The 11,804-nt window shown below is 45.4% G+C and overlaps 2 protein-coding genes across 2 annotated transcripts; one reads left to right on the plus strand and one right to left on the minus strand.

The window, feature by feature from the left end:
* The first annotated feature begins 845 nt into the window (after positions 1-845).
* LOC136467091 (DNA repair protein RAD5A-like) lies at positions 846-9,099 on the plus strand. Its single transcript, XM_066465639.1, is given in 22 exon segments — positions 846-1,081; positions 1,083-1,466; positions 1,548-1,583; positions 1,585-1,682; positions 1,781-1,916; positions 2,323-2,376; positions 2,459-2,605; positions 2,694-2,845; positions 2,934-3,018; positions 3,131-3,388; positions 3,570-3,716; positions 4,172-4,327; positions 4,494-4,561; positions 6,438-6,560; positions 6,754-6,853; positions 6,922-7,034; positions 7,200-7,475; positions 7,583-7,783; positions 8,008-8,101; positions 8,213-8,284; positions 8,479-8,577; positions 8,732-9,099. Coding segments are annotated over 22 exon segments (3,069 nt in total). The 5' UTR covers positions 846-934; the 3' UTR covers positions 8,855-9,099.
* Positions 9,100-9,484: 385 nt separating this feature from the next.
* On the minus strand, positions 9,485-10,734 carry LOC136467092 (uncharacterized). Its single transcript, XM_066465640.1, has 2 exons — positions 10,067-10,734; positions 9,485-9,971 (listed from the first exon to the last, which is right to left on the minus strand). The coding sequence occupies exons 1-2, from the start codon at positions 10,566-10,568 to the stop codon at positions 9,778-9,780; spliced, it is 696 nt and encodes a 231-aa protein (XP_066321737.1). The 5' UTR covers positions 10,569-10,734; the 3' UTR covers positions 9,485-9,777.
* Between the last annotated feature and the right edge of the window lie 1,070 nt (positions 10,735-11,804).

Below are 11,804 nucleotides of genomic sequence, written 5' to 3' on the forward strand. Positions count from 1 at the left end.
GTTCTTCCGGATTGGAGTCGACAGCGCATGGACGCTGCTCGACACCAAATTGGAGTTCTCCGTGGGGTCTATCGTCCACTGCCAAGACAAGTTCTTGGTGATTGACTGCACTGGAGAAATCTCCGTCTACAGTAGCAACGCCACCGACGCTATTCCAACCGCGACGTTGCTGCCATCGCTGTCGCCACCTGCGGGGCTCTGCCACCGCAGCTATATGGAATCAAACGGTGAGCTACACATTGTGGGTGCTATGGTGAGCACATTCCACGAGACACAGAGCTTCACCTATAGCAGCGCGATCTACAAGTGTAACCTTCACGACCATACGTCGGAGTGGTCCAGGGTGAGGGACATCGGTGATCAGACATTGTTCGTGTCTAAACATTTTAATGAAAGCTTCAGTGGAACAAGTGTATCCAAGTACAAGGAGAACAAAATCTATATATCTGAGCCATTGTATGGGGATTCATACGACTTGGTCCATCGACTGAAGATCGTTGATATTGCTACCAGCGCATCCAAAGTGAAGCCCGTCTAGGAAAAGATACAGGGTTACGAGGCTCTAGGTTGGATTCGATCCGATCTCTGAAAGCTTTAGAGTCTGTGAGTCTATGATGTCGCGCACTCCGTGACTATGTTAAATTTATAAACTTTATTTTTTGGATTAAATGTCACATTAATATTAGTATTTAATTTAACAATATTGTTATCTTATCGTACTATCCGTGTATTTTTAATATAAATTGTTAGTTATTTCGTACCAAGCACACCAGCTAGTAGAAAAAAAAGGACCGAAGGAGTGTGGCGAGGGCAAATCGGTCCAGCCCTCCATCTTCCCGCGAAATCTAATAGTCGGCGGCGCGAGGCAGGAGTTTGGGGGAAAATTTCGCGGGCTGGGTGCGAGCAGAGCCGCCGGCGCCGTCTCTCGAGGGAGATGGGGAAGGAGCGGGACGAGCAGGTGGCCATGGTGCGCGCGGTGCTCGGCGAGGGCACGCCGGAGATGGACATCATCCGTGCTCTCCACATGGCCGGCGACGACCCCACCAAGGCCATTAACATCCTCCTCGACTTAAACCACAATGGCTGCGCCACCTCTCCCGCCGACGCCGACGCCGTCGCTGTCTCCCTCTCCCTCGCCCTCCCCTCCGCCGGGGAAACCCGCTAAAGCTCTCGTCGACTCAACCCTACCAAGCAAAGCCCCTACCCGGCCCATGCCCACGGCAGAGAAATCTAAGCCCGCCGCACCCACAACCAACGGTGGCGGCGGGGAGCACTGGTGGCTGGTGGGGAGCGCCGAGATGGCGGGGCTGTCCACCTGCAAGGGCAGGCGAATTGCCTCAGGGGACGCGGTCACCTTCACCTTCCCCAACGCCACAGCCGCCGCGGGCAAGAGCCGTCCCGGCCGTCCCGCCCTAGCTTCCTGCTCCTCCGAGATCATGCGCTTCTCCACCCCGAGCCACGGGGAGGTACATTACTTCATCACTGCTGTCCACCCCAATTCTCGACACTGCATCAGGCCATTGTATGAACAGTTTGTTGCTGTTTAGGTGGGTCGCATCCCCAATGAGTGGGCAAGGTGCCTCCTTACCCCTTCTCAAGGAGAACAAGTTAAAAGTCAAGGGCTCGTGCAAATCAGCTCCCGAGGTGCTTACCATTATGGACACTGTCCTCTTGTCAGTGAGGTATATGAACCGTGACTGAAACTAAGTCCAGTTTATATGCAATTTAACATCTTTGTTGCTTGACTACACCACCTTCACTGAGGTCTTGTACTTTGTAGTATATATATCAACAGCTCAATGTTTCACGATCAAAAGCAATCGGCGCCCAAGGCAGCTCGGGTTGCTCCAGATGACTCCACATTTCACCCCCTACCTGCACTTTTCAAATTGATAGGGCTTGCTCCTTTTATAAAGGTGAGCTGTGTGCTCTTATCATCTCCTGTTCGTTTATTGTCTAGTGCAAATGCACTGCAAAAGTCCATCAATTCAAAGCTCTTGGTATAGGTGAATGTGTAAATAATATGCATTGCCAAAGTTTGTACAATTGCAATTAGGAGCTCTTTGGTATCCTGAAATCATCGCTGATAAATATTTTCCAAACAGTCAGTGATGAATACTGAAGTAAAAAACTTAAGAAGTATGAAAACTGTTGATATATTTTACCCCAACAACGTGCATCATATGATTTTAGAATGTGAATAAAGGTATAAAATGACATTAAAAGAAACAAGTCCATTTAAGTTATGTGTATTGCTCTTTCTCTGGAATCAGCATTTTAGTATGGTCTGATTTTTTTTGGTTCGACATAAATTCAAAACAGGCCGCTTTTACTCCAGAAGATCTTTATTCCAGGAAGCGACCAATTGAAACAAAGGTAATAGTTTAGTACTTCATTCATTACACTGCTATATCAAAATAATAAATATTGGCCTTTTATGTTTTATCTGACTGAACAGAGCAGTATAGGAGCGGCTGCCACAAAGTTGACATCCGAGAGATTGAGGTTGTCTTCTGATGGAAATGAAGACGATCATGGTGAAGAAACTGTTTCAGATTCAGATTTGGATGATATAATTGGGATCTCAGACAGATCTGCACTAGAGGTAATTCAACAGCACATTACTATGCAGAGTTGCAGCAACCAGTTGATATTATCCTGACCTCAGTGTGCTCTGAATTTATATTTTGTAGGAAATGGCTCCCCCTGATTCTCTGTTGAGTGATCTACGCTCTTATCAAAAGCAGGCACTTCATTGGATGCTGCAGCTTGAGAAAGGTAGTTCTTCCCAGGATGCCGCTACAACCCTTCACCCTTGTTGGGAAGCATACAAACTTGAGGACAAGTATGTATGTGTTGTATGAGCTGTTTTTAATAACCATTGTAGCAAATAGTTGAACATTACATTTCACATTTTATTGCATTTATTTCAGGAGGGAGCTAGTTTTGTACTTGAACGTGTTTTCAGGCGATGCTACAACTGGATTTCCTAGTACATTACAACTTTCTAGAGGAGGGGTAAGGATATTCTTAATATTGTACTTCTTTATGTTTAGCATTTTTATTGATGGCTATTGTTTCTGGTTGAAATTCGCGATCAATTCTATTAACTGACTGAGTAAAAATTAAGATTCTGGCAGATGCAATGGGACTGGGGAAGACTATTATGACGATAGCTCTTCTTCTTTCTGATTCTAGCAAAGGGTGCATCACAACTCAGAATGCTGCTCAGATCCCTAGAGAAGCTAGTGGGTTGGGTGAATCGCATGATGCTGTGAAGAAGCTTGCTAGTCCTTTCTCTTTTAGCAAACACAAGAAACCTAAGGCCCCACTTATTGGAGGAAGCAATCTAATTATCTGTCCAATGACACTAATTAGTCAGTGGAAGGTATAGTTCTAATTGTGGCACCACCACACCATTGCCTATGCTACATTATATGTGTGCTCATTTGCTGCAGAGAAGTAAAAGATAAGAAGTCAACATAATATGCTTTGCTTTACCAATTTCATCTGTAAACGTTTCCTGCAACTACTTTTCTGAACACTAGAGTTGATATTATGAATAACAGGCGGAGATTGAAGCTCATACTAAGCCAGGCACTGTGAATATATATGTTCACTATGGACAAAACAGGCCAAAAGACGCGAGCATCATTGGTCAGAGTGATATTGTCCTCACTACATATGGTGTCGTGTCATCAGAATTTTCAATGGATGTAAGCTCTGAGATCTCATAGCTCTTTCAATTTACTCTTATTATGCTCAAGCTTTTGTAAACATTTTCGTTGGTTAAGATAACCTAGATAGCACCAGACCATGCAATTGACCGGTCATTTGCATACTTTTACTCGGCCATTTGATTTGACATCTTATACTTTTTACTTGTGTCCATTTTTTTATCAAAATAATACAGATAATACATTACCTTTTTGCTTGTCTTTCGTCCTTCCCACCATGTCTCTGCATTTGATCCTTCAATGTCATACTTATGCAATCTTATTGTTAAAATATGTCTTGCTTAAATTTGGTTCATACATGCATAAAGAAGATAGCTACGTTGACCAAAGTGTGCATGCAATGATGAGGAACTTGCTGGGGCTATTGCTATTAATATTCAGTTTGAATTATGCATACTTATTCTTGACTAAACTTTTGATATCTGCTTGGGTAGGGTTCAACGGAAAATGGGGCTTTGTACTCTGTACATTGGTTCAGAGTTGTGCTTGACGAAGCACACATGATAAAATCTTCTAAAAGTTTGATATCCCTGGCTGCGGCTGCTTTGACTGCAGATCGGCGCTGGTGTCTCACTGGTACACCAATTCAGGTGAGAATATGTGTAGATCTATCGGTCTTTGTTAGAACTCCCTGAATATATCATATTTATTCCTAATGCAGGATAATGGATCAGACATTTTACTCTTATTTTCACGCATGTATTTGCATACTAGGTGCTTATGCATTCAAATTTATGAAGTTTACTTTACTGACAGAACAACTTGGAGGATTTGTACAGCCTTTTCCGGTTTTTGAAAGTTGAACCATGGAGGAACTGGGCTTTGTAAGTGTGTTTTTTTATTGCTGTTATTGACTGTTCTTGTTGAACTTGACAGCTCTAAATTAATTGGACTCGTGTTCGAGAAAAAAACAAATTAATTGGACTTTTGAAATTCATAATGGTTTGTTACATTATTTACCATTTTCTGTTTATTGTACAGATATGAGAGCATTTTAGGTTGTGTAGATGATTAATTTGTTTCATAGCAGTGGCAGAGAATTAGAACAATTATATTAAGGGTGCCAAACAGAAAGAGATAAATCATAAAGAGGATCCAATTAGGAATTTTCTTACTGCATTACGTGTCAGATTTCAGTGTTGTAACAAGAAACATGGGGGCAGTCAAGGCCCCTGCCAGCCACCCCCTCCCTCTGACACTATTTCGTAGTGGCTGCACCCAAATCTTCCGTTTGATGAGGCTTGACAAACTTTTCTGTTAGTTACAAGGATGATATTGCTGCAAGATGCAAACCGCACTGTTGTTTTTCTTGAAAATGAAAACTATCAAAAATACAATTCACTTTTGTTCCGCCAATCTTGATAATTTTGAGTAAATTTCATCAGCGATCCTTGAACTTGTTAGCGTTCTCATCGGTCCCAGTACTCTCAAAAATGCATTTTTGACATCCTAAGCTTGCTAATTGCACAACATGAGGTCCAAATCTTCAACATTTGTGTTCAACTGCCCACATGGCATGCTGACTGTGCGACAATGCGAGTATGTGCGCCTAGCGCAGGGAAGCAGAAGTGCAACCTACAGGTCGGGAGTTCAACTCCCTGTTCTCACCAAAAAAGGCCACTCCTTATGCTATTTTCAGTGAAATACTTGGTCCACTAACGTTTCCGGCGTGATATGTGACCGTCAGGTGTGTCCTCGCTGTTAGTAGCATGTCCTGCATAGCCAGGGTTCGTGACCTTTTCTCAACCCTACGGAAGAGAATCTTCTACCTTTCCTCCAATGCCTTGGGGGAGGCCTTACCCCAGGGGTCGAGTTTTTATTTTTATTTTTTTACTGTGCGACGATGCCGATGAGAAAATTTCATTAGCAGTCCATGAACTTGTCCCGCATTCTCATTTAGGTCCCGGTGCTCTCAAAATACATTTTTCCACCCTAAAGCTAATTATACCACATGAAGTCAGTCTGTAGAACTTGTGTTAAACGCTCTGTGGCATGCTGATCTTACGCCGACGTGGCTCACATCTGGTGCACACTGTCAACTCCATCTCCCCTATCCTCTTTATCTAGCCTTCTTCCCTTCAGCGAGCTGACCAGGCATACTATTAAGGAGTAGCGACATCGAGGCCATCATCACTGGTACAGGCATACCTCAACATTGCCAAATCTCAGTGTGGCCAGGAGCCATTGTCGGTGGGAAGAGAGGATAATAAAGGAGACAAGAGTGACACGTCGACCTCACATGGGACATGTCATGGCCACGTCATTGCATTATTGCATAGTCAACATGACACACGGACAGTTTAACACAAGAATTGGATTTCATGTGATACTATTAAGCGAATTTAGGGTGCCAAAAGTGCATTTTGAGATTACCGGGATGAGAATGCGGGACAAGTTTAAGGACCACTGGAGGGGCATGCCATTGCACAGTCAACATGCCACACATGCGGTTTAGTCAAGTTCCGATGATTTGGACCTCATGTGGTACAGTTAGCAAGTTTAGAGTGCCAAAAATTCATTTTGAGAGTATTACTGGGACTTGGATGGGAACACGGGACAAGTTCAAGGACTGCTGATGAAATTTACCCTTATTTTGTTCGTATCAAGAATGTTAATTTGTTATGCTGACTGTATTCCTTGTGCAATGTAATTGAATATTACTATTGTATCTATAACTTTTATTTTTCACCTTCTGTTTAGGTGGAATAAACTTGTACAGAAACCATATGAAGAAGGTGATGAAAGGGGCTTAAAGCTATTGCAGTCCATTTTGAAGCCAATAATGCTGAGAAGGACTAAAAACAGCACAGACAAGGAGGGCAGGTATGTTCAACTTTGGTTATAATGCATTTTGTCTTTTCCCCTCCTTTTTGTGGGGTAGATATGCTTTATTAAATTGCTCAGAAGGAATACAACCAGGCTGTGTACATTTTATTTGAAAAGCCTGCACTCTATTAAACCACTCCTTTTCATATCGTTTTGTTGGCACATAACTTACATGAATGCTTTCGTGCAGGCCAATCCTTAATTTACCCCCTGCAAATATTGAAGTAAAATACTGTGTTTTATCTGAGGTCGAGAAGGATTTCTATGAAGCTCTATTTCGAAGATCTAAGGTAATGTGCTTCTACTGATAAGCATGTTCTTTCAGTGAAACAAATTAATTGCCTCGTGTTGGTTATAGGTAAAATTTGATCAATTTGTTGAGCAAGGAAGGGTTCTGCACAACTATGCTTCAATTTTGGAGTTACTTTTACGCCTAAGACAATGCTGTGATCATCCATTCCTTGTTATGAGGTTTGTTTCCATGCAATGCTATGCATGATAGTAGCCTGTTATGGTACTTGAAATTTGGGCTCATATCTTACATGAATAGCAATAGCTTTTAAAAATTGAACATCGATATTTCTTGTATTTTGTCGTCAATTACCTATTGATGATGGAGCTTTTTTTGGTTTCCAGTCGTGGGGATACACAAGAGTTTGCAGACCTAAACAAGCTTGCAAAGCGTTTTCTGCGTGGTGGTAATGGTGCTGTTAATGGTGATTCTTCTTGCATTCCCTCTAGAGCTTATATCGAAGAGGTTGTCCAAGAATTGCAAAAGGGTGAAGGGGAGTGCCCTATTTGCCTGGAAGCCTTTGAGGATGCAGTATTAACTCCCTGTGCCCACCGTTTATGCCGAGAGTGTCTCTTATCTAGTTGGCGGAGTGCAACAGCAGGCCTTTGCCCTGTCTGTAGGTATTTTACGTTTCAATCTTCTTCTGTCTCTCTGGTACATTACGTTTTCTTAAAGAATTCTTCCATGTCAACTTGTCATGTCCTTCACTTTGATTATATTATTGCAGAAAGTCAATGAGCAAGCAGGACCTTATAACTGCACCTACTGATAACCGCTTTCAAATTGACGTTGAAAAAAATTGGGTTGAATCTTCCAAGATATCTGCTCTCCTGCAGGAGTTGGAGGTTCTTCGCAGTTCAGGTGCCAAGAGTATCGTGTTTAGCCAGTGGACTGCATTTTTAGATCTGTTGCAAATTCCACTTTCTAGGTAAGTAGTGTTCAGTTTATTTGAATCACTTGCATATCATGTTTTTTTTTTCATGCTGCCACCCGTAAGATCTAAAATACATATCATTTCTGCCAAGAACCTCCTGCCCCCACGATACTAGACCTTCTGGTTTACATGTTTACTTTTTTTTGTCAGGTCTTCTTCCTTCATTGTTTTGACGAAGCTGATCTTACCAACTAATTTTTTGAGTTTTTGCATGGCAGGAATAATTTCTCATTTGCTAGGCTGGATGGGACATTGAATCTTCAGCAAAGGGAGAAAGTTATCAAGGAGTTCTCAGAGGACAAAGGCATTTTGGTATTTCTTCTGTTTCTTAGACCAAGACTCCATTCTAGATTAGTGTTATCATTTTTGCGAGATCTGATGTGTTGGAAATGTTAGGACCTTCATTGCACTTGACCTATGCAGGTTCTGCTTATGTCTCTGAAGGCTGGCGGTGTTGGAATCAATCTTACTGCTGCTTCTAATGCATTTGTCATGGTATGCCCCATTGAACTTCTTTTCAACGTTTCCAAACAAAAAAATTTGTGTTGGAATAGCCTCTTGCACCATGCTAACAAGATGTATTAGTGTAACAGTAATACATAGTACCGTTAACATCCTTTTTATGCTAACAATTATCTTTTAGCTATCTTCCACTTGTTTGTGAGTGTCTTATGAGATGTTTGCTTAAGGACCCTTGGTGGAATCCTGCTGTGGAAGAGCAAGCTGTCATGCGCATCCATCGAATTGGTCAAACGAAGACTGTTTCTATCAGAAGATTCATTGTGAAGGTATCTTTTTCCCATCAAATCTCGTCACAATCACAATTCATATTTTCATGGGGCTATTATCAGAATATAATACGAGGCAGACTCTTTGACATTCTGATGCCCCGATTCTCCTGTTATCTTTCAGTATTGATCATGATATGATATGGCTGTCCAGGGCACCGTCGAAGAACGCATGGAGGCCGTGCAGGCTCGAAAGCAGCGATTGATTTCTGGAGCTTTGACTGACCAAGAAGTCCGCACTGCACGTATAGAAGAACTGAAGATGCTTTTCTCTTGAGACGACAAAAGGGCTGTTGAGCATCTGATGGTCGGCATGCTTGCACATTGCATCCATGGCTAAAACAAGATGGCCGGTGTTCTTTTTTCTCAAAGCCAGAAGTTGGAAGGTAAAACGAGGGTCGGAAATTGCACCGCCCAAATATCTTCCATCTTCGGGCGTTTAGCTGTTGTTGTACGCATGATTTTTATATCATGACCAAAATTTGAGTCAGCAATCGGCAGAAGAAAAGTTTCTTTTCTAAACTGTGCATATATAATGGCTGCCAAGAGTCCAAGACGCTTCACTGAGTGAGACTGAGACAGCAACCGAAAGAAACTTGGAAGATGACGTGTGCGCGTACGAAGATAATCTATACAACCTCAATCATTCTCCCACTTGGTTTGCAACGCCAATACTGGTGCAAGAGGCTATTCCAACTTGGCCGACTGGGATCAATCGAATGCATCATCTTAAAATTGAAATACTTGTTTGGATTTTGGAAAACAGATAAACTAAACATTTTCCCTCTTCCCTTGCTTGTACATAAACACATCCTTTTCTTACCTTAATTGAAAGACAGAGCACCTACCGTCGCTTTCAAAAAAAAAAAACATTTGCAGGAAGTAAATAGTTTTGGCAAGGTGAATGTATGTATAATCTATCTATGAATCTAGAATCTAGGTAGGGAGATCGTGAAACAAGTGCCGCTGGCGATCTAAGAGACTAAGGTGCCTTTGGCACGGTTTATCCAAAACGGCTTCACCGGTGAAGCCAAAGCCGGTGAAGCCAGAAAAACTGGTTTTTCCCGGCTTCTAGTTCATTTTAACCCTGGCTTACAAAACGGCTTCACGCTACAGTGTCTCGATTTACGTAAAATAGATAAAGCCGAAGCCGGCATAAGCCGTGCGAAAGAGGCCCTAAGACTACCAATACCAAGCAAGCTACAACAATGGCCAGAAGTGCATGAAGCCGAGCCATGGTGGTAGCATGTTTGGCCTGTCGGCAGAGGTGGGCGTGGCCTTGCTGGCTTCGGTTGCTGGGCGCGTAGAGGGAGCCGCAACTGCCGCAGTAGCCCTGGGGCAGAGGAAGAAGCTCCTGCTCCCTAGCTCCATGAGCTTCTCCGCCGGGTCCAAGCCTGTTTGTTTGCAAAACAGCCATTGTCAATGGAGAGAGTAGCTGTAGCACGGGCACGAGGAGCGCAGCAGAGGGACAGGCGTCAGCGTCACGTACTTTCCAAGCTGAATTGGGAGTAATGGAGCCCGAACACGGAGGGGTCAGCGGACGGCAGCAGCGGGCGCCGTCCTTCCCTGACGTAGAGCTCCACCGCGGCGGCGACCAGGTCCGCGACGCGCCACTCGGCGCCCGCCATCACGTGCAGCGGCCACATGCTCCGCTGCACGGCGACGGTCACCAGCGCCTTGCTCGGCGCCGCCCTCCTGCCCCACGGGACAGCGGCGGCGGCAGTAGCGTTGCCGCCGTGGACGCCCGCTCGCCGGAATCCCCGCTCCCTGACGCCGGCCAGCAGGTCCGGATGCGTCCGGGGCCTCTGTCTCTGCAGCAGGTGGTCTCGCTGCTGCGGCTGATGCTCGTGCGTGCCGCGCCCGTGGAACGACGCCCTCCGCTGCACGAGCGGCTCCCGCGGTGCCAGCGCCCCCGCGGCCTTCTCTGCGTGTCTCTGCTTCCTCGGCCAGGCCTTATGATCAGCCGCAGGCGGCGGCGCAAGAGAGGGCATCTTTGATCTTTGGGCAGACAACAGGGCGGCTCACGGCCGGTTACCTTCACCTCGATCGCTGGAGGCTGAACAAGAGGAGGAAGGCGGCGGGACAGATTGCCGGAGCGAGCTCATTTATACAGTGTACACAAGCAAAGCAAGGCCCGGGCATTGGGCGTCACTGGCGGCTGATAGGTTTTATATTCTTCGCTGGACAGGAGAGCCTTCGACTCGTGCGGCGCCACGTGTGAGGCGTGCCGCGCCGGCGTCGCTGATTCAGGTGGCTGCTTGGTCCATAGTCCGACACGGCGGTCCGGCACGGCATTACTGGCGCGGCATTGCTTGCGCCCTCGCTTTGACACATGTAAACTAGTGCCATTCACCCTGTTCGCTTAAGATCGTTTACGTGGCTTATAAGCCGACTGATGCTGTTTTATCGTGAGAGAAAAACACGATAGCATGACTACGATCAAGCGAACAGAGTGATTATAGGTCGCTGTCTCGTCGGCGTGCAATCAGGGCCAACGAATCAAACGGTAATACTCCTACCGTCCTATGGTATCAATCACCGGATTTGTAACTCCGCGGGAAGGAAAATGGTGCTTGTAGGCAGGGCTCGGATTGTGGGCTTGTGGCAACAAGCAAGACGCGGGGCCCGTCTCCCCATGACCTGTAGCCTGTTCTTCTATAGGACTGCCACATGATGCGTTTGGCGCCGTCCGTCCGTCCGCTGCTGAGGCTTGTGCAGTGAAGTGACGCGAATATGCGATTGGCATTGGCCATTGGGTCAAAAGGACGGTGGTAGGCGTTTGGTGACACGGCACAGCTCGGGAGTAGGGAGATTGGCGACTTGGGGTGGAGCACGCGTCTGGGGGAGGGGAGAGGGGGAGGAGGTGTGGCATCTGCTGATAGAGCGCTGACCACGATGACGGCTTGGTAATACAGCAGCGGCGGCACTATCGGAAAATAGGAGGCTATGGACAGATGCTGTATGTGACAAGTGACATATACACAATACTAAACTATCGGCCATTTCGCTGGTTAGTTTCTAGGGCTTATAAGCCCTAGCTAATATTGGTTTATTGTGAGAAAAAAAACTACTGTTGGGGATAACAGGCCTGGCCCTGAGGCGGGGCAGGGAGGGACAAGCCGTCTCAGGTCCACTGAGCCAATGGGCCCTTCCCCAGGTATACATGTAGTACCAGTACTCGGCACAAACCCAAACATACGGCAAACATCGGTGATCACGCATTCACC

This window comes from Miscanthus floridulus, chromosome 7, assembly GCF_019320115.1.
Source record: "Miscanthus floridulus cultivar M001 chromosome 7, ASM1932011v1, whole genome shotgun sequence".
NCBI classification, from domain to species: Eukaryota; Viridiplantae; Streptophyta; class Magnoliopsida; order Poales; family Poaceae; genus Miscanthus; species Miscanthus floridulus.